Source organism: Hemitrygon akajei, chromosome 1 (genome assembly GCF_048418815.1).
Source record: "Hemitrygon akajei chromosome 1, sHemAka1.3, whole genome shotgun sequence".
Taxonomy (NCBI): Eukaryota; Metazoa; Chordata; class Chondrichthyes; order Myliobatiformes; family Dasyatidae; genus Hemitrygon; species Hemitrygon akajei.
The window spans coordinates 40,649,900-40,676,093 of record NC_133124.1 but is presented as its reverse complement, the minus strand read 5'-3'; the positions used below and the strand labels follow the sequence as shown (position 1 = coordinate 40,676,093).

Below are 26,194 nucleotides of genomic sequence, written 5' to 3'. Positions count from 1 at the left end.
GTATCAAGGCCAAGGCTTGAAAAAGAATGATGATCTGAAGAGGTTTTTAAAGTTTTTAGAGGTAATGGTTAAAAGAATATTCAGAAGTTGGTTTCTGCGTCTTTATTGGAAGTTATTAGAACATGGAATGCTTTCTCATAAGGGCTAATGAGGGAAAGAAAAGCATTTTGTTATTGGATAAACTTTTCAAAGGATTTCTTGAGAATGGCAAAGTAAGGTTAGTAAGTTGAGGTCCAGTTGAACACCTAGCTTTGGTTTAATGGCGCACATATTGGCCAGCTGTGCTTAGAATATTATTGAAATGATGATGCATGCTTGGTTGTAGTATAGAAATACTTAGGCTTTTGCAGTAATTGAGAAAGTTATCAGTAAACCAGACAGAAAGGGAGCTTAAAGGAGTCAAGAGCTTTTGGATTCTGATTTGGAAAATTAATTAAGGAACTTGGTCGGAAGCTGATTAGAGAGTAATTGTGTACTGATGAAAAAGAGACACCCTTGTTAATTTTACATGTCTGGCCCAGTTCCATAAAAATATTAATATTTGCCTGTATCTGAAAGGAACGACCACGTCCAGAATTCTGGACCAAGTTGGAACATTCTAGAGATTATAAAAACGGCAATCAACTCAGGGAATACCAGCTGGAGGGCGTAAACTGGCTACTCTTCAATTGGTACAACAGGTGGGTTGTTTTGATTTCAAAATAGTGGGAGTATGTAATGAAACTGTTTAATCTCTTCAGTTCTGCTGAAGACTCATATTTGGTAGCTTAAGTGCTAAAACCTGACTAGTATTGCTTGGCTACGGTATTGGACAGAAACTTAACAACTCACATTAATAAGGGGACATCACAGTAGTGTAGCTGTTAGAGTGCTGCTATTACAGCTCGGGCATCAGAGTTTGGAGTTCAATTCTGAAGACATCTCTAAGGAATCTGTATTTCCTTCCTGTAGAATGCGTGTGTTTCCTCCCGCAGTCCAAAGACGTACCAGTTAGGTTAATTGGTCATTGTAAATTGTTCCTTGAGTTAGGCTAGGGTTAACTCGAGTTTGCTGTGCAGCATGGCTCGAAGGGCTGGAAGGCCTGTTCCACACTGTATCTCAAAAAATGAAAAATACAATTACTCTATTAACTTGGCAAAGCACCTGGGTGCAAAGCATGAACTTGATGGTCAAAATTTTTTTTAGAGGTGAGAATGTGGACCTTATGCCCGGAATGTAATAATAATTGCTTTTGTCAACAGAAACTTGCAGTAATTAATAGTTTGGAGCTATCAAGCATCATCTATGTCAGGTTTTTTCACAAATAGGCAGTAAGACACAAAGTCTGCTCCACCTTTTCATCATGGCTGATCCATTTTCTCTTACAACAGCATTCTTCTGCCTTCTCCTTGTAACCTTTAATGCTCTGACTAATCAGTTACCTGTCAAGCTCTGCTTTAAATATACTCAATGACTTGGCCTCCACAGCTGTCCGTGGCAATGAATTCCACAGATTCACTACCCTCTGGCAAAAGAAATTCCTCCTCATCTCTGTTCTAAATGGATGGCCTTCTATTCTGAGGCTGTGCCTTCTGGTACTCAACTCCTCCGTTGTAGGAAATTTTGACATTCATTCTATTCTATACCTTTCAATATTCAATAGGTTTCAATAAGATTCCCCCCCTTCATTTTTTTTTCTAAACTCCTGCAAGTTTGGGCCAGGTTGACTTGTGGAGGACTTTTTCAAGAGCAAACAAACAATTCCAGGTGGATTTGGAAGTGACATCGGATGTGCGTCAACTCTGTCAGGGTTTGCAGGACATCCTACAAAGCAAAACCCAACATCATGAATGGCAACAGTGCTTCACTACCAGACATTCTCAATGCCTTTTACGCAAACGTTATCTATAAATTTGTTGATAATACAATCATTGTTGGCAAAGTCTCAGATGAAGAGGAGAGGGAATACAGGAGCGAGATATACCAGCTAGTTGGATGGTGTTGCATCAACAACCTTGTACTCAAAGTCAGTAAGATGAAAAAGCTGATTGTGAACTTCAGAAAGGGTAAGACGAGGGAACACGAGTCAATCCTCGTAGAGGGATCAGAAGTGAGCAATTTCAAGTTTCTGGGTGTCAATATCTCTGAGTATCTAACCTGGTCCCAACCTATCGATGCAACTATCAAGAATGCCTCTGCCATAGACCTATTGTGGCTATATTTCATTAGGAGTTTGAGAAGATTTGGTTTGTCAACGAAAACACTCAAACTTTTACAAATGTGGTGTGGAGAACTTTCTGACTGGCTACATCACTGTCTGGGGGGCGGTGGTGTTGACTACTGCACAGGATCGAAGGAAGCTATAGAAAGTAGAAAAATTAGTCACCTCCATCATGAGTACTAGCCTCTGTAGTATCCAAGACATCTTCAAGGAGTGGTGCCTCAGAAAGGTGGTGCCCATTATTAAGGACCCCCATCACCCAAGGCATGCCCTTTTCTCACTGTTACCATCAGGAAGGAGGTACGGAAGCCTAAAGGTACACACTCAGCGATTCAGGAGCAGCTTCTTCCCCTCTGCCATCTGATTTCTAAATGGACATTGAGCCCATGAACTCACTTCTTTATTATTTCTGTCTAAGTCCTTCTGAAGATTGATTTTTCTGCTTCCTTAACACTACTCACATTGTCTGCAAACTTGGCATCAAAGCCATTAATTCCGTCATACACATCATTGACAGATAACTTGAAAAGAAACAGTCCCGACACCGACCCCTACAGAACAATGGCAACAACATCCCCTCCACAATCTCCATCAGCACAGGTGCACTGCAAGACTGTATGCTTAGTCCTCTGCTCTGCTCACTTTACTCATATAACTGTGTGACTAAGCAGAGCTCCAACGCCATATTTAAGTTTGCTGATGACACTACTGTTGTTGGCTGGATCAAATGTGGTGATGAATCAGCATATAGGAGGGAGATCGAAAATCTGGCTGAATGATTCCACAACAACATCCTCAATGTCATTGCTCATTGCTCAATGTCGGGAAGACCAAGGAGCTGATTATTGACTTCAGGAAGAGGAAATCGGAGGTCTATGGGCTAATCCTCATTGGGGTGTCAGAAGTGGAGAGTTTCATCAACTTTAAATTCCTTAGTGTTACCATTTTGGAGGACCTGCCCTGGGCGCAGCACGTAAGTGCAGTTATGAAAAAAGCATGGCAGTGTCTCTGGATCATTAGAAGTTTGCGAAGATTCGGCATGCATGTAAAACTGTGATAAACTTCTATTGATGTATGGTGGAGAGTATATTGACTGGTTGCATCACAGCCTGGTCTGGAAACATCAATGCCTTTGAATGGAAAACCATACAAAAAAAAGTAATGGATATGGTCCATTCCATCACAGGTAAAGCCCTCCCTACTATTGAGCAGATCTAAACGGAGTGTTGTTGCAGGAAAACTGCATCCATCATCAGGGGCCCCCACCACCCAGGTTATGGATACTTTTCGCTGCTACCATCAGGAAGAAGGTACAGGAGCCTCAGGGTTTACACCACCAGGTTCATGAACAGTTATTGCCCGCGAACCACAAGATAATTCTGCTCAATTTCACTTGCCCCATCATTGAGTGGTCCCACAAGCTATTCACTCACTTTCCAGGACTCTTCATCTCATGTTCTCTATTTATTGCTTATTTGTTATTGTATTTTTTTTCTTTTGTAGTCTTTTGCACATTGGTTGTTAGTCCACCCTTTTGGATGTAGTCTTTCATTGATTCTATTAATGGTTTTTGGATTTACTGAGCATGCCCTCAAAGAAACGAATCTGAGGGTTATATGTGGTGACATATATGTATTTCAATAATAAATTTACTGTGGACACCACTATTCACTGTCAGCCAACCAGACAAGGCCCCTTAATTCTCACTCTTTAATCATGCCAGTCAGCCCGTCTTCTATCCATGCTGGTATTTTTCCTGCAGTACCGTAGGCTCTTGTTAAGCAACCTCATGTATAGCACCTTGTCAAAGACCTTCTGAAAACCAAATAAACAATATCCACTGACTCTCCTTTGTCTATATGTCCTGTTATTTTCTCACAGGTTTCCAATAGGTATGTCAGGCTAGATTTCCCTTAAGGCAACTATGCTGACTTTGACCTATTTTATCATGTTCCTCCAAATACCTGAAACTTCATCCTTAATAATGTACTTCAATATCTTTCCCAGCCTTTGAGGTCAAGGTAACTGGCCTATAATTTACTTTTTCTGCCTCCGTCCCTTAAAGGGTGGAGTGACATGTGCAATTTTCCAGTCCTCCAGAATCTCGTGATTCTTGGAAGATCATTACTAATGCTTCAACATCCTACCCCTTTCAGAACCCAGGGGTATAGTGCATTTGGTCCAGGTGACTTAGAGTCACAGAATCATAGAGTACTACAGCTTAGAAACAGGCCTTTTGGCACATCTAGTCCATGCTGAACCATTAAACTGCCTGGTCTCATCAACCAGCACCCATTCCATGGCCCTCCACATTCCTCTCATCCATGTATCTATCCAAATTTCTCCTAAATGTTGAAATCGACCCTGCATCCTTCACTTATGCTGGCAGCTCATTCTGCACTCTCTCAACACTCATAAGTGAAGAAATTGCTCCCTCATGTTTGCTTTAAACGTTACACTTTTCTCCTTTAACCCATGACCTCTAGTTGAAATCTCATCAAACCGCAGTGGAAAAAGCCTACTTGCATTTACCCTATCTATACCCCTCATAATTTTGTAGACTTCTATCAAATCTCTCAATCTTCTACATTCTAGGGAATAAAGTCCTAACCTATTCAACCTTTCACTCTAACTCAGGTTCTTGAGTCCCAGCAACGTCCTTATAAATTTTCTCTGCATTCTTTTAATCTTATTTACATCTTTTCCATTGATCAGTGACCAAAACTAGACCCAGTGCTTCAAGTTAAGCTTCGCTAAGGTCTTACACAATTTCAACATAACACCCCATCTCCTGTACTCAGTACTTTGATTTATGAATGCCAATGTGCCAAAAGTGTTTTTGACAGCCCTATCTGCATGTGGCGCCACTTTCAAGGAATTGTGGATCTGGATTCCCAGATCCTTCTGTTGTACTGCACTCAGTGACCTACCCTTGTTGATCCTCCCAAAGTGCAACTCCTCACACTTGTCTGCATTAAATTCTATCTTCCTCTTCCAATCAAGACAAGCTTTGATTGTCTTGCTGTCTACTACATCCCCAATCTTGGTGTCACCACCAACTTGCTGATCCACTTTACCATATTATCATCTAATCATTGATATAGGTGACAAACAACAATGAACCCAGCACCAATTCCTGTGGCTCATGACTAGTCACAGGCTTCAGTCAGTGGTAACCATCAACAACTACTCTCTGGTCTTTTTGACGAAACCAGTGTCGAATCCGATTTGCTACCGCAACTTGAATGGAAGCAACTGAACCTTTATAACCAACCTCCCATGTGGGACCTTGTGAAAGGACTTGCTAAAATTCATGTAGGCAACATTTAGTTCATCCACCATTCCCCCCCCCCCCCCCATTACTATCTCTTCCAGCTACCCGATATCGACGCTTGCCTCTTTTTATTGTATATCTGTGGGGGGGGGGAAATTGTGCCATTTTTTATATTATAGGTCAGCTTATCTTCATATTTTATATTTTCTTTACTCAGGCTTTTATTGTTACTTTGTCTTTATCAACTTCCCAATCCTCTTAACTTCTCACTACTCTTTGCTATATTGTATGCCCACTCTTGCTTTTCTGTTGTCTTTGACTTCCCTAGTCTGTCATGGTTACATCATTCTCCCTTTAGAATACTACTTCATCTTTAGGATGTATCTACCCTGCACCTTCTGAATTGTCCCCAGAAACTCAAGCCATTGCTGCTCTGCTGTTATCTCTGTTAGTATCCCCTTCCAATCAACGTCAACCTGCTCCTCACTCATGCATCCAATCCAGATTTCCTTTCCTCTAGTGGGATCAACCATCAGCCATTCTAAAGGCCGTCTTGTCAGCCTTCTGCAAATTCCCTCTCTTGGGATGCAGCACCAAACTGATTTTCCCAATCTATCTGCATATTCCTTAAGTTTGTCATAACAAAGGGGAGTAGTAGGGATAAGCTACCTGTTAAGTGCTCCCAGTTGCGTGTCTTAAATAGCCTCTGACAACCAGGTCCAGCTCCCGGCCTTCATGTGTAGCTTAACTTCTAAGCCCAGCGGAACAGTTTCTACAGACTGAAGAAGGGGCAAAGGTGGATTACTGGCACCTTCAAACCAGTTGCTCCGGGCAGATGAGGCTTGTCAGCCATAGTGGGCAGCTCATGTCTGAACTCAGTGCTCTGCTGCCATGCAGTTATACCCACTCATGGAGAAAGCTTAGGGAGTAAACCCCGAGGAAATATCCAGAGCTGGAGTCCTAAAGAAATCGTATGTTGAGTTCAATGCTGCATGGGCAACAACTTGCTCTCCTTTTCATAGTGCTCTGGCTTGCATAGGATGCAATATCCATGGTTGACCCCATGATTGCATTCTGAAATTCCCCATGACTATCGTAACTCTGACCTTTTTACATGCCTTATCTATCTCCCATTGCAATTTGTACCCCACAACCTGGGTACTGTTCAGAGGCCTGTATCTAACTCCCATCAGACTCATTTTACTCTTGCAGTTTCTTAACTCTACCCATAAGGATTGTATGACAACTCTTTCCAAGGATTTGTTTTCAGTTTTTACCAGCAGAGCCACCTTATCCCCTCTGCCTACCTGCATGTCTTTTTGATACAGTGTATCCTTGGATGTTAAGCTTCCAACTATGATCTTTTTTTCAACCATGACTCTGTGATGCCGACAACATTGTACTTTGAAGCAAAAATGTGGATCTTCCAGATTGTTCCAATTATTTTTTGAGGGGTTTGAACCCTCTCAAATTATTTGGCAGTCTGAAGCTTTCAAAAAAAACTCCCAGAATTAAATCTTGGTAGATTCTTGCTTGATTTTTAAGTGAAATTGGATGAAACAAAACACTGGAAAAAAATATTTTGCTTCCCAAATACTTTTGGGTATATCTTAAGGATTTTGGTCTGCAGATCATGAAAACCACATTACCATCTTTTTAAATATTGCCTATATTTGATCTTTCAATTCATAGTTCGAGTCAATTAAAATGTTGCCCACAATGTAAACTGAAAGGTTTTCTGTCTTGTCCAGGGAAGATGCTCCATAGCAGGACAGGCTTTAGAACAGCTATAACAGCATCATGCACACACTGTGCTACGCATTGCATTTACATTTGTATCAGTTAGCGATCACATTGATGTGCATGCTCTATGTGCATCCCATATTGTGTGTACTCATAATAAAGTAATTTATTTTCAGGAGCATTTGTGATAGCAAAGTGCCTCACCACTGTTGCAACAGCTACAATCCTTTGTTGTATTTGTGGCAAGTATGTGCCTAAATTTCAAAGATCAAGCATAACTCCCCTTATTAAGAAAGCCTATGAGCTCTACTTTGGGTGTAAAATTAGTGACAATCAAAGCCTGGGCTCCTCACATTTGTTGTGCAACATGCGCTGTCAATCTTGGAGTGATGATATGGCAAGAGCAGAAGGATGACAGACTGCTATTTCTGTCTGACCAGTGTGTCTGCTAAAAGCAAGAAATCCATTGAATACCCCAATCTCTTTGGCCAGGAGACCAGTGCCACATTACGATTGTCTTCCAGTACCGAAGCCACCAAAGACATGGAGACTGGAGGAGAGAGATGAAGATGCCAGGATGCATGAGCCAGGAATGGAAAATGACACTGATACAGATTTTGAACAAGAAAGCCTCATCTGACACATTGATCTGAGTTGAATGACCTGGTCAGAGGCTTTGATTTGTCGAAGACAAAAGCAGAATTACTGGATTCAAGACTGCAAGGATGGAATCTGCTCTCACCAGGCACAAAAATTTCCGTGAAGGATTTCAAAATTTGAGACAAGTGTTTCCAAAATTACTGATGCCGAGATTAAGGAAGGCATTTTTGTTGGTCCACAAATCAAATGACATGCAATTTGAGGAGCTTCTAGTGGGACCAGAGAAAATTGCATGGAAGACATTAAAGATGTCGTTGAAAATTTTCTTTGCAACTACAGAACATCAAACTAAGTGCGGCTGGTTGACAACATGCTTCAAGTATGCAAAACCATAAAGTGTAAAAATATCACTAAAGATTAATTTTCTGCATTTCCATTTAGACCTCCTTTCAAATCGTGCCCTATCAGGTGATGAGCATGGTGAAAGGTTTCACCAAGACATTACGATCATGAAAAATTGTATCAGGGCCACTGGACTCTATCAAAGATGTCTGATTATCATTGGGTACTTATACAAAAAGCAGAAGACACTGAGTACAAATAAAAATAATCAACAAGACACTTTTAGCTTCATTGAACTATAGCAAAGTGGTAGCACCGTTATGCAATTAAATGCATTATATTCAATAAAAGTTCAATTCTTGACTCTCCAAATTCCTAACTGATACAACTCGTCTGAACTTGTATTTGTGTTCAGCTTCAAGTTGTCTATCATAACCACACAAACAATTCTGAGGAAGCAACACTTTTGGGGGGGAAAAAATTGCTGTCCCGTGTTACCTTTATTAAGTAAGTGCAGCCAGAATCAGAAAACCATATTGATGAAAGGAAGGAAACTTAGAGTTATGGACTACACAATGGAAAAGCGTAGCTATCAGTAGAATTCTTGTATAGAATTACATTTTCCTATGGTCAGTGTGGAGGTAAACTTCTTTTTCCTGCTTCCCTCCATCTTCAAACTGTTTTGCACTGCTTAAAATTCCTCTGTGTTGAAAAAAAAATTGAAGATTGATTTAAATGTATTAAATATAATACTTTTGATAATGTTTAGTTTCTGTCTTAAGTTGAAAAGCAGGCCAAGAATCACCTGTACTGAGGAACTGCATATATTTGTACTGCATTGTAGTTACACATCATAAAATAATTTAAGTTTATACACTGTTATTTTTATATCAGCATAATATTTTTTGGTTTTTTCCAGCCAAAACTGCATTTTGGCAGATGAAATGGGATTAGGGAAGACTATTCAGTCTATTACATTTCTGTATGAAATGTACTTGAAGGGAATTCAAGGCCCCTTCCTGATTATTGCACCCCTTTCCACCATCACTAATTGGGAGAGGGAATTCCGCACTTGGACAGCAATGAATGTGGCCGTGTACCATGGCAGCCAGGCTAGCCGCCAAATGATTCAGGCATATGAGATGTATTTCCGGGATGCTGAGGTAAGGAAAACAGATTATAAAATCTTTCAGTATGTGTACTATTAAATCTGAGGTAAATACTTATATTGTTAAGAGATTCTAGGGCATAATTATTATTTCAAATGATTAGTTTTGTAAAACTTCATCTATTGAAATACTTGTTGTTTCTTTTCGCACATTGGGCCAAAATTACACTTTTGCAATTTCCGTAGCATTTCGGGACCATTTGCCTTGAAGTCCGATGCTGATGCCATTACACCACCGTCCAGCATTGAAATATTTACAGCTAGTAAATAGCTGTTTCTGTTAACTCAATTATGTGACTTGGTAAATCTGTTAAATTATAATTGTACTACATTTGCTGTTCACAAAAAACTGGAACTGATAACAAAAATGAAATCTGTTACTGCTAATTTTTACTGTCTTCAAGAACTTATTGCATTTTGTTTCCTGATGCCAGTTCTGAATTTATGTTTTATTACTTTATAGTTATGTCCTTTTTTTCCCAGGAGATATGAATTTCAAGTTTACTGCTTTAAATATTTACTATTTCTACTAATCTACTATAATTCAATGAATTCCTCTTAAGTTCATTTGCTTTCAAGACTGAAGACAGATATTTTCCTGCCCTTTTTTTCCTGTTACCTGATCTGATGATCAACTTTCTGTCTGTTTCTCTGCATTGTTTTTAGGCATGAATGTTTTCTTGTCCTCGATGGCCAAACTGACTTTAGGGAAGCTTATCTGATCAAGCGAACTGGATAACTACCGTAAAATCTCCATTGCTCAATTATAGGATACTAATTCCAGAAATGAGTGCTCAAGTGCTTTATGGCTTATCATCTTTTGGCTTGGGGTGAAGGAGCAGATAATGAAGCAATGTCTATACAAAAAACTAGCTATGCAAACCAGTGTAACTTATCCAGTTATTTCTAGAAATATGAGAAAATGGCAGGGCATCTATTTCAGCCCAGTTATGGTATGATATTGTGAACTATATGTGAGAATAGGGAGAAATCCTTGGAATGGTTATAAAATTGATCTACAAAAATAGTCCAAATAAACAGTTAGCAAGATATTTAGAAACTGTAGTTTGCGTAAATCTAGGAAATGCTAGCAAGATTTAAATGCTCAAAACTAATTGATTTCAGACTTGGAGGAACTCTTTCTTATGACTGAATAGTTGATAACCAATGTGGAAATGTTTATCCTCTTGTGCACTAATCCAAAATTAAAATTGCGTAGTCTTTTGATTTCATTTACATTATCTCCCCCTCAGTCAAGATGTTCAATTGTTCTACATATTATTTAAATACAAAGCCATTATTCGTCTGAATTTTGTAATTAAAAAGTGTTTCTGTAACTACTCTTCAGCTATTTATCTTGCATTAGCTCTCAACCTTATCATTTGAGTTTTAAAAATATTTTGGCAAGAGTCATGTAGGTCAAAGGGGAAGTTGACTTTATCCAATACTTTTAATTAACTATTAAAACAATTTGTTATTTTGGTGCTACAAACATTTTATCAAAAGCTGGCATTATCAATATTTTTCAGTCCTTACTGTTCCAATGTCTTTATTTCACATCCTTTTTGTAGCTTATTGATTTGCGCATATATAAAAAGTTTCAACATTTTATTTATTGATTGAGATACAGTGCTCAATAGTCCCTTCCAGCCCTTTGAGCTGTGCCACCCAGCAACCCCCGATTTAATCTGAGCCTAATCACAGGATAATTTACAATAACTAATTAACCTACTAACTGGTACATCTTTGGACTGTAGGAGGAAACTGGAATGCCCAGAGGTAACCCATAAGCTCACAGGGAGAATGTACAAACTCCTTATAGGCAACCCTGGGAATTGAACCCAGGGCATTTGCACTGTAAAGTGTTGTGCTACTGTGCCACACTAATTAAAGAGCTACTGGATGTTGAGCCCATCTACTGGATGGATTGCAAACATTAAATTGTCTTAAATTCATGCAAAAATGTTTTGCAGTGTTCTTCACATGCGAATTGGTTTGATTCATCTTAATGTATTGCAGAATTGGAGCACTCCATATGTACAGTGGAATTATGTTCTTAACACTGAAGGATGTTAACAATCTGTGGATGAAAAAAGGTTCTGGTACTGAAGTAAACACAAAGTACACTGCTGATGCTATGCTCAAATAAACACGTACAAACAAGCTGTATGAACTCAGCAGGTCGGGCAGCATCCATTGAAAGGAGCAGTCAACGGATGCTGCCCGACCTGCTGAGTTCATCCAGCTTCTTTGTACGTCTTTATCTGGTACTGACGTATTCCCAGGTCAGGGTTAGTGAATTAGTAGGAGCATCAACCTTGAATTCTATTGCATGAACTCAGTTCCAACTGTGCTACAAATTTTAACTGTTTCTCTTTTCATACATACTTCCTGAGCTATGGAGTAGATAAAGTAATGCTATCAGTATCTTCCTGTAGTGCAGGCTTTATTGGAGTCTTAATGCGCAGTTGGAAGTCTATAACATATAGCTGGGGAGCTGAAATTTTTAAAAAAATGCAGACTCTGTGGAAAGTTGCCCTTTCAATAGACAATAGGTGCAGGAGTAGGCCAATTGGCCCTTCGAGCTAGCACTGCCATTCAATGTGATCATGGCTGATCATCAGTAACCCGTTCCTGCCTTCTCCCCATATCCCTTGACTCCACTAAGAGCTCCATAACACTTTCTTGAAAGCATCCAGAGAATTGGCCTCCACTGCCTCCTGAGGCAGAGCATTCCATAGACCCACAACTCTCTGGGTGAAAATTTTTTTCCTCAAATCTGTTCTAAATGGCCTACCCCATATTCTTAAACTGTGGCCTCTGGTTCTGGACTCCCCCAACATCAGGAATATGTTTCCTGCATCTAGCGTGTCCAATCCCTTAATAATCTCATATGTTTCAATCAGATCCCCTCTCATCCTTCTAAATTCCAGTGTATACAAGCCTAGACGCTCCAATCTTTCAACATGTGACAGTCCCGCCATCCTGGGAATCAACCTCATGAACCTACACTGCACTCCCTCAATAGCAAGAATGTCCCCCCTCAAATTTGGAGACCAAAACTGAACACAATACTCCAGGTGTGGTCTCACCAGGTCCCTGTACAACTGCAGAAGGACCTCTTTGCTCCTGTACTCAACTCCCCTTGTTATGAAGGCCAGCATGCCATTAGCTTTCTTCACTGCCTGCTGTACCTGCATGTGTACTTTCAGTGACTGATGAACAAGGACACCTAGATTTCATTGTACTTCCCCTTTTCCTAACTTGACACCATTCAGATAGTAATCTGCCTTCCTGTTCTTGCCACCAAAGTGAATAAGCTCACATTTATCCACATTAAACTGCATCTGCCCACTCACCCAACCTATCCAAGTCACGCTGCATTCTCCTAACATCCTGCTCATATTTCACACTGCCACCCAGCTGTGTGTCATCTGCAGCATTCAAGTGTTGATAGAATGATGTAGTTTAGGACTTCCGGTAAGATGGCGATTGTTTAGCTGCTCCGAACTTTTGTTCCGTTAATGTCGCTATCTTTGCACTAAATGTTTCCATTTTTTAAACCTTAGTTAGGAATTTTTTCGGTATCTCTTACTTGCCTGTGAACATATCTAACTTACAATGTCCAGCAAGAGTTCTAAATCCAGGAGAAAGGAGGCTATCGCTCCTTCGGACGAGACTTTGTCTGCACTCGGAAAGCTCCGAGACGAAATTTTAAAGGAATTTAAAACCGCTTTCAAACAGTTGGAAGACAAACTGGATCAGATCAACGATAAAGTGGACAAGCATGCTGAACACTTATCTCGCATCGATTCGACTTATGAAGATTTAGAAAGTCATGTTCGATACTTGGAGACTCTCTGTTCCAGCCTAGAGGAAAAATCTAACAAACTCCTTTCCAAAATGGTGGATCTCGAAAATCGCAGCAGACGCTGCAATCTTAGAATTCTTGGATTGCCAGAGGCGACTGAACAGGGATCAACCGTGAAGTTTTTCGCCGAGTTTCTCTGTGAGATATTCGGGAAAGACTTGCTTCCGAACCCGCCCGAGCTCGAATGGGCACACAGAGTTTACGTTCCCCCCGGAATTCTGGGCTCCCGTCCGTGACCAGTAATCTTGTGTTTCCATCAATACCAGGTAAAACACAGTCTGATTGTAGAGGCGCGTCGCAGGGGGTCTCTTCCTTTCAAGGATACAACCATTCGCTTTGTGGAAGATTTTGCACCCCAGACCTTAAAGATGCGCGCTGAATTTAAAGGCGTAATGAAAGTGCTGTTTGATCGTGGTTTTAAACCTTCCCTTCGCAACCCTGCTGATCTACGAATCAAGCTTAATACTGGAAAATACAAATGGCTCAGGTCGGTGAAGGAAGCTGAGGCATTTGTGGCAAGTCTTCCGGCTATCCAGTCATCTTCGGAATCTGATCGGACCTCCTAAAATGGTGGATAAGTACTCCTCGTAGTAAAATTACTTTTTCTGGACTCAGACTTCACTTGAATCACTCAGACACTATTCATTGAAACTCTAAGGGCTGTTGACAATCTCTCCCGGGATTTGGTGTGTGTGTAATCTATTTTTACTCTTGTATAACCTTATCTACAGAGTTTTACAACTGACTCTAACTTGTTTTGGAGGTTCGAAGTTTTTAGTGAAGGCCTCCCTGTTTGTTGGTTCACAGTTTAATTGCTGATTTATTTTTCCCCTTTTTTAATATTTACTTATTTTATCTTTTTTTTCCTTTCTTCATCCTTTTTTTCTAATCTCTGATTTTTTTTCTCTCCTCTCTGTAAATGGTTGATAAATACTCATCTTGAATTTATAATTTTCCCCTTCCTCTCCTTTTTTTTTACCTTTTTTTTCCCTTTCTCTTACTTTATTCTTATATAATTTTTCGCGGGTAGGTTAGTTTTGGTTTTCTTCCGATTTTCTCTGTATTAAGTTTTGTATTTCTGCAGAAGGTGTTCTAATCTGTAATTATGTTTTCCAGTGCATAAACTAGTTACTATTTGCTATAGTATTTATACGGAACTGTTGTCAATGACACAGATCTGGAAGTTGTATTTGGGTTAATTTTTTTGGTAGAGCTAGCTACTTGTTTTGGTAGCCGTCTAGTTTTGGGTTGTGTGGGTGGGGTGGATTTTCCAGTTCCAACATCACTCACTGTATTTATTGTTTCTCTTTATTGCTCAGGACATGTATATGTTTTGATTTTACGAATCTATGTTTACATTTCTGCTCCCAGACTGCTAGTGTACTGCTTGACTTTTTATATGCCTGCTGCCTTTTATGCATTAGTAATTGATAATAGCTTAAATTCGTGAGCTGGAATGTAAAGGGATTGAATCACCCTGTTAAAAGGAGGAAGGTATTCTCACATATTAAACAACTCAAAGCTGACATTGCTTTCCTTCAAGAAACTCATATTCATTGTTTTGATAACTCCCGGCTTCTGTCAAAGTGGGCGGGTCAGCATTTTCATTCATCCTTTGCCGCTAAAGCTAGGGGAGTCTCTATTCTTATTAACTCAAATATTCCTTTTGAACTCCATAATAAAATATCTGATACAAATGGCAGTTTTATTATTGTTTCTGGTAAACTATATAACACTAAAGTTGCACTAGCAAACCTGTATGCTCCCAACTTTGACGATGTTAACTTTTTTGAACGGTTTTTTTCCTCACTACCAGACTTAAACTCATACTCTCTTATACTGGGTGGTACTGGGTGGTGACTTCAACTGTTGGTTGGATCCTAAACTGGATCGATCGTCCTCTGTTACCAGATCACCTACTAAATCTGCCTTAGCTATCCAATCGTTTCTCTCTAATTTTGGTATCTCTGATATATGGCGTTTCCTCCATCCTACGGAGAGAGATTATTCTTTTTTCTCACATGTTCACCATACCTTCACTAGAATTGACTATTTCTTACTCGATAACCAACTTATCCCATTTGCCCACTCTTGTGACTATCAGAGTATACTGATTTCTGACCATGCCCCAATTACCCTCTCTCTGAACTTTCCTGGTCTCCCTCAGAGGAATAAACACTGGCGGTTTGATTCAACTTTATTATCGGATGATGATTTTGTAAAATTTATTAAGGATCAGATAACCTTTTATTTTAACACTAATACATCACCTGAAGTGCCATGCCAGATTGTCTGGGATGCCATGAAAGCATATCTGAGGGGTCAAATAATCTCTTACACAGCAAATCTCAACAGAAGATCCCGTGCAGATCGATCAGACCTCATTAACCAGATTAAAGATTTGGATCAATTATATGCTCAAACTAAGAACCCTGAATTATACAAGAAGCGCATTGAACTCCAAACTAAATTTAACCTTCTGTCCACTCAACCTGTTGAACGCCAACTTCTCGAAAGCAAGAGTCGCTTTTACATTCATGGGGATAAGTCTGGTAAATTCCTAGCCAATCAGCTGAGGCGCTCCAAAGCCAGACAACATATTACAAAAATCCGGAAGGAGAACGGAGACTTTACATCGGATCATTTAGAAATTAATGACGCATTTAAAAATTTTTATTCTCGGCTTTATTCCTCTGAATCTCTGAATGACAATATCTCTGTTGATCAATTTTTACATAATCTGAATATCCCCTCACTCTCATCTGATTTCAAAGCCAAACTCAATGCGCCTATATCATCAGAAGAAATATCTTTTGCAATTTCTGCACTGTCCTCAGGGAAATCTCCTGGACCTGATGGGTTCCCTGTAGAATTTTATAAATCATTTTCCTCACCTCTTTCTCCTCAGTTACTTTCAGTATTATCTGACTCATTTAATTATGGCAAATTGCCACCCTCTTTCAATGAGGCATCTATTATTATTCTTTTAAAAAAGGGCAAAGACCCAACAGAGTGTTCCTCGTACAGGCCGATCTCTCTGCTCAATGTTGATGTAAAGATCTTAGCTAAAGAGTTGGCTCATAGATTAGAAACTGTTATTCCCTCCATTATCTCTGATGACCAAACAGGCTTTATTAAAAACCGTCTCCCTTTTTTTAACATTCGGCGTCTATTTAATATTTTATACTCAGCTCCAACTGGGACTCCTGAATGTGTTATTTCCCTCGATGCAGAGAAAGCATTTGATCGTATAGAGTGGAACTACCTTTTTGCAGTCTTAGAAAAATTTGACCTTGGCCAAAGTTTCATCTCTTGGATCCAATTGCTGTACCTGTGTCCTACTGCTTCTGTTTTAACTAATTTTCAGAAATCCCAAGTATTTAATCTCAAACGTGGCACCCGTCAGGGATGCCCCTTAAGTCCCTTTCTCTTTGATTTGGCTATAGAACCTCTGGCGATAGCATTTCGAAACTGTCCTGAATTGACCGGGATTTGGAGAGGGGGTGTTGAGCATAAAGTTTCTCTCTATGCTGATGACTTATTACTCTTTCTCTCAAATCCGTCTACATCCTTACCTCTAATGTTTTCACTTCTTGACCAGTTTAGCCAGATCTCTGGCTATAAACTTAATTTACATAAGAGTGAACTTTTCCCAATAAATAAAGAAGCACAAGAACTAATATTTCGTGATCTCCCTTTTAAAGTAGTCCATAATCAATTTACTTATCTTGGAATTACAGTCACAAGGAAGTTTAAAGATCTCTTTCGTGAAAACTTTGTCAACCTTTCATATGCTATAAAACAGAGTCTGGTACAATGGTCACCTCTATCTATGTCTTTGGTAGGTCATATTAATGTTGTTAAAATGTATGTTCTCCCCAAATTTTTATACCTATTTCAATCTATCCCAATTTTTATTCCTAATCTTTTTTTGATTCCTTAGACTCTATTATTTTGTCATATCTGTGGCAGAATAAGTGCTCTAGAATTAATAAAATCCACCTCCAAAAATCTAAAAAAGAGGGTGGCATGGCTTTACCTAACTTTCACTTATATTATTGGGCAGCTAATATACGTTGTGCTACCTTCTGGTCTTTCTTCCACGGCCAACCCGAGTGTCCTAACTGGGAGGCAATGGAGTTGAGCTCCACTAAAGAATTATCTATATCTGCACTTCTTGGCTCTGCACTCCCTAGCAGTCTGCCCAGATCAATAGCTAATCCTCTTGTTAGACACACTTTGCGTATATGGGCTCAGTTCAGGAAATGCTATGGTTTCCAGGGGTTTTCCGTTTCTAGCCCTGTCGCACACAATCACCTTTTTTTACCTACTACGTACGATTCAGCATTCCATGTTTGGTATAGGAAGGGCATTAGACATTTTGAAGATCTTTTCATCGATAATCGCTTCGCTTCTTTTCAGCAGCTCTCTGTTAAGTTCAACCTGCCAAACGCTCACTTTTTCAGATATCTCCAAATCCGACACTTTATTGCTCCTTTAATTCCTAACTTTCCTGAAATGCCTGCGAAAAATGCTATGGACCTATTTCTTTCCATTAATCCACTAGGTGTAAAGGTTTAATATCAGTTATCCGAGATAAACTAGCAGCCTTACGACGGGCCCCTGTGGATAAAATTAAAATGGCCTGGGAGCAGGATTTAAATATCTCCTTATCCGAGGAGAACTGGGACTCGGTTCTCAAATCGGTTAACTCAACCTCTCTTTGTGCTCGCCATTGCCTTTTGCAGTTTAAGCTTGTTCACAGAGCCCATATGTCTAAATCTAAACTATCTCGATTCTACCCTAGCATTAGTCCGCTCTGTGATAAATGTAAGAGGGGCGTTGCCTCTCTCATCCATATGTACTGGCTCTGTCCTAGCTTGGAGAAATTCTGGAAAGATGTCTTCACTACATTATCGGGTATTCTGAATCAGCACCTAGAACCTAACCCCTTAATTGCTCTGTTCGGTTTTTGGGGCGAGACAGATTTATGTCTGGGTCCGACCAAATGCCGAATACTATCCTTTGCCTCTCTCCTGGCTAGACGCTTGATCCTCCTTAGATGGAGAGATGTTGCCCCGCCCACTCATGCGCAATGGCTTAATGACATTATGGCCTGCTTGGACCTCGAAAAAATTCATTATTCAGTTCTTAATTCGGATCTAAAGTTCCATAAGGTCTGGGGACCTTTTATCGAGTACTTTCATAACCTTCCTCCTGACTAGGGTTTTTTTTTCTTCTTTTCGGTCCCTTGCTTTCAGCTCCCTTTTTTTTCTGGTAGTAGGCATTATTATCCTCTGCTGCTAAGTGTATTCACAGTCTGGGAGTTTGACTGTCCTGACCTATACTCTTTATACTGTGTTGTGGTCGGTCTGGAGTTGTTGTTGTTTTTTATCTTGTGTTTTGGGGCTTGGGGAGGACACTAAGCTTACCTGTCTTTAATTTAGGTACTTTTTTGTTAAATTCTCTTCCTTTGTAGCATATTGTTATTGTACGCTTAATTTTGCACTGTATTAATGCTCCTCATTGGGATTTGGGGTTTTTAATTTGTAAAATGTTTTGAAAAACTAATAAAAAAATGTTTTTAAAAAAAAGAATGATGTAGTTTAGAAGGATGCTTATTTGTCTTTAAAAGAGCTATACAACTAGTCCCACTTTCTCTTCCTCCAAATGTATGTACCGTCCGTTTTTGGAAGGTGCTATTCAATCTAGTTCCTCTTCATTCAGTGTATTGCAAATCGTACTGCCTGGTGTGCAGTAAATGTTGTCATGCTGCTTTTTCTGTTTTTGTCCCCATCTACTTTGGTTGCTGAGCTTACTGCCAGTGGCAAAATTTTCTCCATTAATATTGAAGCAGACTTGAATTTATCAACTTCACAGCTACATTGGGATGTCTCAATGCACCTGCAGCCAGTTAAACATTTTTGAGATATTGTCATGATTATAGTGTGAAAATTTTCTGATTTTTCCCAATGCTTTCTTTGTGGCTTTGTCCAGGTTCACTCAGAGTTCTGTACATGCCCAGCTGTCTTTATTCCTTCATCTATTTAATGATTTATTTATTTTGTTTCTCTATTTCTTCTCCCTATAAAAATGAATTTCTTAACTCTTACAAGTATTGTTCCATCTGTTTTGCCTTACCTTGCCTCACCCATAACTTGCTGAAATTTGTTGCTTTCACTTTCCCTATCCAATCAGAAAACTTTAATCCCTGAAGATGTCTTAATGGTGACCCATGATGGAATCTCTATTTTCTCTCCAATTTGAAAGAAGAGAATTGATTTCAGTATGACTCCTTGCTTTCACTCCCTTAGCCTACTTTGTATGCAACTGCTCTAACTCTATGACTTTCAAAGTTGACTTAAGGATTCGTAATGGGGAATAATATACTGTATATTGGAATGGTAATACCTGATAAGTGGATTAAAATAGTGTTTTTTAATATCTTACAAATGTGTTAAGAGCATTTGAAAAGTTGTTGAGATGCTGTTTCATTTCTTGCATCACCAGAAAATCTTATTTCTGTAGAATTATAAGTTAATTATATCTGGCCATAGAACATTAAGTAGGCCATTGTACATGCAGCAATAAGGGATGAGACACCTGATAAGTAACTTTTCTTGTCCAACGTCTTTAATAGATAAATGGTGACCCGGTCGTGTGGTCTCTTGCTTAATATACATATAGTAAATTAATTATTTTCAGCAGCTTTTTAATCAAAGTTCTCAATTCAGAAAATAAATTAATTCAACATTTCCTGTCTTAAGGGTCGTATAATTCAGGGAGCATACAAGTTCCATGCCATCATCACAACATTTGAAATGATTTTAACTGATTGCCCAGAACTCCGCAATATTGCATGGCGCTGTGTGATAATTGATGAAGCCCACAGACTAAAGAACAGAAACTGCAAACTTTTGGAAGGACTAAAGCTAATGGATCTGGTTAGTATGTTTTCTGTAATAATGACCATTGTGGGAATGCTATGTTGGTGCCAGAATGTGCTGCCCCCAGCACATCCTCAGGTTGTGGAAATGGTGCATTTCACTGTATGTTTCCTTGTACATGTGATAAATGAATTGTATATTATTGACAAATAATATCTAGCTTGTAATTTTGTTGAACATGGACAGCATTTTTTATCATGTTATTCAGATTCAGTTATTTAACAGGTATGAATGTAATGACATTTCTTTTGCTGCTGCAGGAGCACAAGGTACTGCTGACAGGGACACCATTACAAAACACTGTAGAAGAACTTTTCAGTTTGCTGAATTTCTTGGAACCCTCTAGATTCCCCTCGGAGACTAACTTCTTGCAAGAGTTTGGTGATTTGAAAACTGAAGAACAGGTATTCAATGAATCTTAAATTTATTTCTGAGGATGTTATTATAGTATATTCACTATGGCAAAGTCTTTTGCAATTCATGGAATAAAATGGAGCAACCAGTGATCATATCTCAAATCTTCTGTTTCCATTATAATAGGGTGGATCACACTAATGCTGGGACTCAAAGACATATGTACAGAAACAAGCCCCTATGCCCATTTAGTTTCTGCTGATCATGGTTCCCATCTCAGTTAGTTCCATTTTCCCAAATTTGGTCCATATCCACCTTAACTTTTCCTATCCATAAAATCCTATCCGCACTTCCTCTACAAAAGCTCTGTATCTAAATGTCCAATGTTATGTGTTCATTTCAGCAGCAGTATTTCCCACCCAGTGAATTTGTGCTGCAAGAACAATTGCAGGCTTTCCCATGTCGCAGGTTGAGAAATCTCAGTGAATCAGAGAAAGACTTTGTGCAAATCCAGTAATCCCACTTAATGAGTGGGAGAAAAGCTGCTGAGGGTGAGAGAAACTAAGTGGAGCTTTTGACTTAGTTCAAATCATTTAAATATAATGTCTAGTTCATTTAAAATAAAATAATAATTATTTTTTTCTTTTTCAATATTTTTATTGATTTCTTACAAAAAAGAATACAGGAGGATATATATCACATCAATTACAATATATGTGAATCACACTTATAGTCTCATTACCCTATATTCATATAAATTAAACTGAATCGTACTATTGAAAAGTAATAATTTTATTATTCAAAAAAAAATCTAAACCCACTACCAAGAAAAGCTGTTTGGTAAAGAAAGAAAAAAGGGGGAAAATATCCTTATTATATAGTAAAACATATTATTAGCCAACATCTGCACTTGATAACAAATCAAAGATTTTGAAAGTAATTCAAAAAAGGTACCCACAATGTTAGAAAGTCTAGTCTTGATTTAGAAATTGAACAATGAATCTTCTCTAAATTTAAGCATGACATAACATCGCTTAGCCATTGAGCATGACGTTTTAGTAATTCTGTATTTTTGAAAGTCAGAGGTTCTTAAGCACTCAGCAACGGGGGGGGGGGGGGGCCTTTTGCAGTTCTGAGCCTTCAACTATTGTCAATACTGTATTCTTTGAAAAAGCCTCCCTGCTGCACTCTGCCACATTGGGAGGCAGAGCTAGTTTTGCAGGTAGTGTTGCCCAGTGGATGCAAACAAGTAGTGATTTAATGGTAACAGAAAATGAGCCCCAAGGTAGTTTTAAATCTATGTGAAGGTTCTACCTATAAGTTTTAATTCCTTCAGGACAATGCTAAATGCTGGAGTATATGACTTAATATTTCATATAGAAGTATCTGCAATAGTCACTAAATTATTATAAGATCATCACAATACAGTATTTCTACAAACAACATGGTATTTGGAGCATTTATTTAGTAATATCTATGGTGTATGGCTTTTTAGAAATTAGGTGCGGGATAAATTGAAGAAATGTAATCTATAACCCATTGTCGGTTCTTGTCTATCCAAATTCTTCGAATTTCCTTTACTACTCAAGCAATGAAGTCAGATCAGAGCATTTTTGTTATCTTCAAGTATGTTTATTTTGTTTTTTCCAGAGCAATAAATGATGCTGGAAGAACTAAGCAGCATCTAAGGAGGCGAAAGGTTTTGGTCTCCAGAAATCAACTTTGAAATGCTTACATAATAACTGCAAGTCCTGGTGCAGGGTCTCGAAACAGAAAGCTGATTTGCTCCTTTTGCTTCCTGAAGTGCTGGTTTACTTGCCTAGTTCTTCCAGCATTCTGTAATTTGTCTTCGTGTATTTCCCTCAGATGCTGTTAAGTGGTATTCTGAATTTTTTTTTTGAATAATTATTACAGGTGCAAAAACTCCAAGCTATTCTGAAACCTATGATGTTAAGACGCTTGAAGGAAGATGTGGAGAAAAATTTGGCTCCAAAAGAAGAAACCATAATTGAAGTAGAATTGACCAACATTCAAAAGAAATATTACCGAGCTATTTTGGAGAGAAACTTCGCTTTTCTCTCTAAAGGAGCCGGTCAAACTAATGTGCCGAACCTTCTGAATACCATGATGGAATTGAGAAAATGTTGTAATCATCCATACCTAATTAATGGTAAGCTCCTTTTTACTGACCATTCTATGAGCAATTTTATACCTCTGGTACATCAGCTCTTTAAATGACACTAAACATACAGTAAAATTCCAGTGATGTGGCGTCTGATTATTTGGAAATCCCAGCTGTTCAGTACCTGTCTTTCTCGTCAGTCTAGAACCGGGGATGCAGAATGCAAGTGAGATGTGTGGCTACAGCCAAAAAATCAAGCTTATAGTTATTGTCACATATACTGAAATACAGAAAAAGCTTCTGTGTGTATACCGTCCAGGCAGATTATTCATTTACATTACAAAAGAGAGAAGAAAAGAATGCAAAATGTATTCTAACAGTTACAGGGAAAGTGCAGTGCAAGTAGACAAAGTGTAAAGGCCATGACAGAGTGGCCAGACATGGAAAGTTCATCTTTATTTATTGAGTTATAGCAGGAATTGGCTCTTACCAGCCCCTCGATCTGCATAGCCCAGTAAACCCCAATTTAACCTAAGCCTATTCATGGGACAATTCACATTGACCTATTAATCTACTAACTGTTAAGTCTTTGGAATGTGGGAGGAAACTGGAGCACCTGGAGAAAACCCTGCTCAAGAGTTTTAAAACAGCAGTATCGAAGCAGTCGTTGAGCCTGGTGCAATGTGTTCTCAAGCGTTTGTATTTTTTGCCTGATGGGAAGGGGAAAGGAGATGATGATCCTGGTGAGAGGGGTCCTTGTATAATATGTTGACTGATGTCTTGAGCCAGCTGGAAGTGTAGATATAATCAATGGAAGGAAGGTTGATTTTAATGAAGGACTGAGATTCATTCACAACAGTCTTGGGCAGAGCAGTTGTGATACCAAATTATAATGCATCCAGACAGGATGTTTTCAGTGGTGCATCAGTACAAAATTGGTGAGGGTCATAGGGTCATTTCCTTAGTCTTCTGAGGAAATAGAGGTGCTGAATGTTTCCTACTCCTTTTGAACTCACTGGGTTCAGTGGAATTTTTAATATACTATTCTGTAACAGGTTTTAAAAAAGTGATCTGCAAGTGTTGGGGTATTAATAAGAATAGCATCCAGTGGAATGGAAAGTCTAGTTTGACACTGTCAAATGTCTGAGGATCCCTGATTACTGGGAAATTTTACTGCATCAGGTTCAAAGTAAATTTATTATCAAAGTGCATATGTCACCATATACGACCCTGAGATTCATTTTCTTGCAGGCATTCACATTAAATACAAGAAACACAATAGAATCAATGACCAGTGAAAGACTGTACCTAACAAGGCGGTCAAATGACCAATGTGCAAAAGATAACAAACTGCAAATACAAAGAAAAAAAGTAATAAAAATAAAAAGTAAGCAATAAATATCTGGAACATGAGATGAAGAGTCCAAAGGTTGTGGGAACAGTTCAGTGATGGAGCGAGTGAAGTTATCCCCTCTAGTTTAAGAGCTTGATGGTTAAGGGGTATTAACTTTTTCTGAACCTGGAGATGTGGATCTTGAGGCTTCTGTACCTTCTGGATGGCAGAAGCAAGAAGAGAGCATGGCCTGGATAATAGGGGTCACTGATGATTGATGCTGCTTTTCTGCAGCAGTGCTCCATGTAGATGCATTCAATGGTGCACATTAGATTTTCCAGTTCAGAAGAGCAAGAGTGCGTCAAGTCCACTGCATCCAAGCATCCGTGCTGGATTAAAACATATTCTGCTATTTGGAGCCTTTCATGGGTAGAAATTTTTTAATATTTTTACATATGGGTATACTGTATATTAATATACAGGTTTCCCCCACTATCGAAAGGTAGAGCGTTCCTATGGAATGGTTCATAAGCCAGAATGTCATTAAGTGAAGAAACAATTACCATTTATATATATATATATATGGGAAAAATTTGTGAGTGTTCGTAGGCCCAAAAAATAACCTACCAAATCATGCCAAATAACATATAAAACCTAAAATAACAGTAACATATAGTAAAAGCAGGAATGATATGATAAATACACAGCCTATACAAAGTAGAAATACTTTTCTGCAATCATTGCAGCGCTGTCTAGCGTAGCGAAAATCTCACACACGCACTTTCAACAGAAGCACTCTGTCCAATAACCTTTAAGCTATGAAGCTGCCAAATCATACCAAATAACACAAAAATACACAGCCTATATAAAGGAGAAATAATGTATGTACAATGTAGTTACACTTACCAGAATCAGGAAGACAGTGAACACACTGATGATGATGTGTTAGGCTGAGTCGTTAGAGGCTGGGGTGGTGAGAGGTAGAGGAGACTGGGGTGTCATCTCATCGTCATGTGTTTCCATCAGGGCAGGCAGGTCACCTTCTATGTCTGCCTGCCTCGATGTTGAAGGTCGAAGTTCATCATCTGCTGTGGCTGATGTGGAAGGCTTGAAAAACGACAGTATGCTTGACTGCCTAGCCTCGTGCATTTTTCTATCATACAGTTCTTTGTAAGCACTCAAACCATCCTGCAAATATGCTCTAAACCTACGTATCCTTTCAAAATTAAAGTCATACTTTTCTGCAATCATTGCAGCGTTGTCAATCGCAGCAAAAATCTCACGCAATTGCTTCACGTTCAGTTCCTGGACGACTTCACTTTCGGGCCATTCGCTACTGCATTTGGTTTCGATTGTTACCCTTTCCTCTTGCAATTGCATCAGCTCTTCATCTGTCAGTTCTTGGTCATGGGATGCCAAAACCTCTTCGACATCATCTTCGTCAACTTCCACAAACCCAGCTTCCTTAGCCAAACTCACTATTTCCTTACTTCGTTCACCACGATCGAAACGCTTAATTATGTCAAGTTTTACGCTAAGTGTAACACCCTTACGAGCTCTTTTAGGCTTTTCCGATACCTGAGAACTCATCTTGCTAATGGATGCACAAAATAAATGGACATAAAGCACAGATGCTCACAGGCACGTGTTTAAGCATTGGCGGCTAGAATGCAGTTCCGGGGGAGGAGCTTGGCTGCTCGGGGCACGCGCTGCCTTTTATCGTAACAGTGAGAACGCCTTCTGTTAGTGAAAATGGGTAACTAATGTAGGTCTTCCGTAACAGCAAGATGTCATAAAGTGAACGTTCGAAAATTGGGGGCCACCTGTAGCTCCTAAAAGAACTAAATTCAAAGGATGGTTTTCACTATTTCTAAAGGTTACAATGTATATTCCACCTGTAAGTAAGTTAAACTCGTGTCTTAATTTATAAGCTGGACCTGCGTACTTTTGCAGTATTAATCTATGTGGAGAGGAAAATTGTATTCACAGAAAACCAAAATCTAAAGTTTTTGGAAATGGTACCCCCCAGCCATCAGGCTCTTGAACCAGTGGACATAGCTTCATTAAACTTCACTTGCTCATCACTGAACTGTCCCATAACCTATCAACTTGCTTTCAAGAACTCGTCATCTTGTATTCTCTATTTATTGCTTATTTATTTTCTCTTTTGTATTTGCACAGTTTCTTGTCTTTTCCACATTAGTTGTTTGTCCTTTTGGCTGTGGTCTTTCATTGATTCT

The 26,194-nt window shown here is 39.1% G+C and overlaps 1 protein-coding gene across 5 annotated transcripts in view; it reads left to right on the top strand.

The window, feature by feature from the left end:
* chd7 (chromodomain helicase DNA binding protein 7) overlaps positions 1 to 26,194 on the top strand; it is a 228,198-nt gene that overhangs the window by 141,583 nt on the left and 60,421 nt on the right. For all 5 annotated transcript variants that reach the window (XM_073041862.1, XM_073041857.1, XM_073041872.1 and 2 more), the window contains exons 11-15: positions 559 to 680; positions 9,079 to 9,322; positions 19,966 to 20,142; positions 20,406 to 20,549; positions 22,414 to 22,669. In XM_073041862.1, coding sequence (XP_072897963.1) covers positions 559 to 680; positions 9,079 to 9,322; positions 19,966 to 20,142; positions 20,406 to 20,549; positions 22,414 to 22,669 — 943 coding nt within the window. The remainder of the gene's footprint in view (positions 1 to 558; positions 681 to 9,078; positions 9,323 to 19,965; positions 20,143 to 20,405; positions 20,550 to 22,413; positions 22,670 to 26,194) is intronic.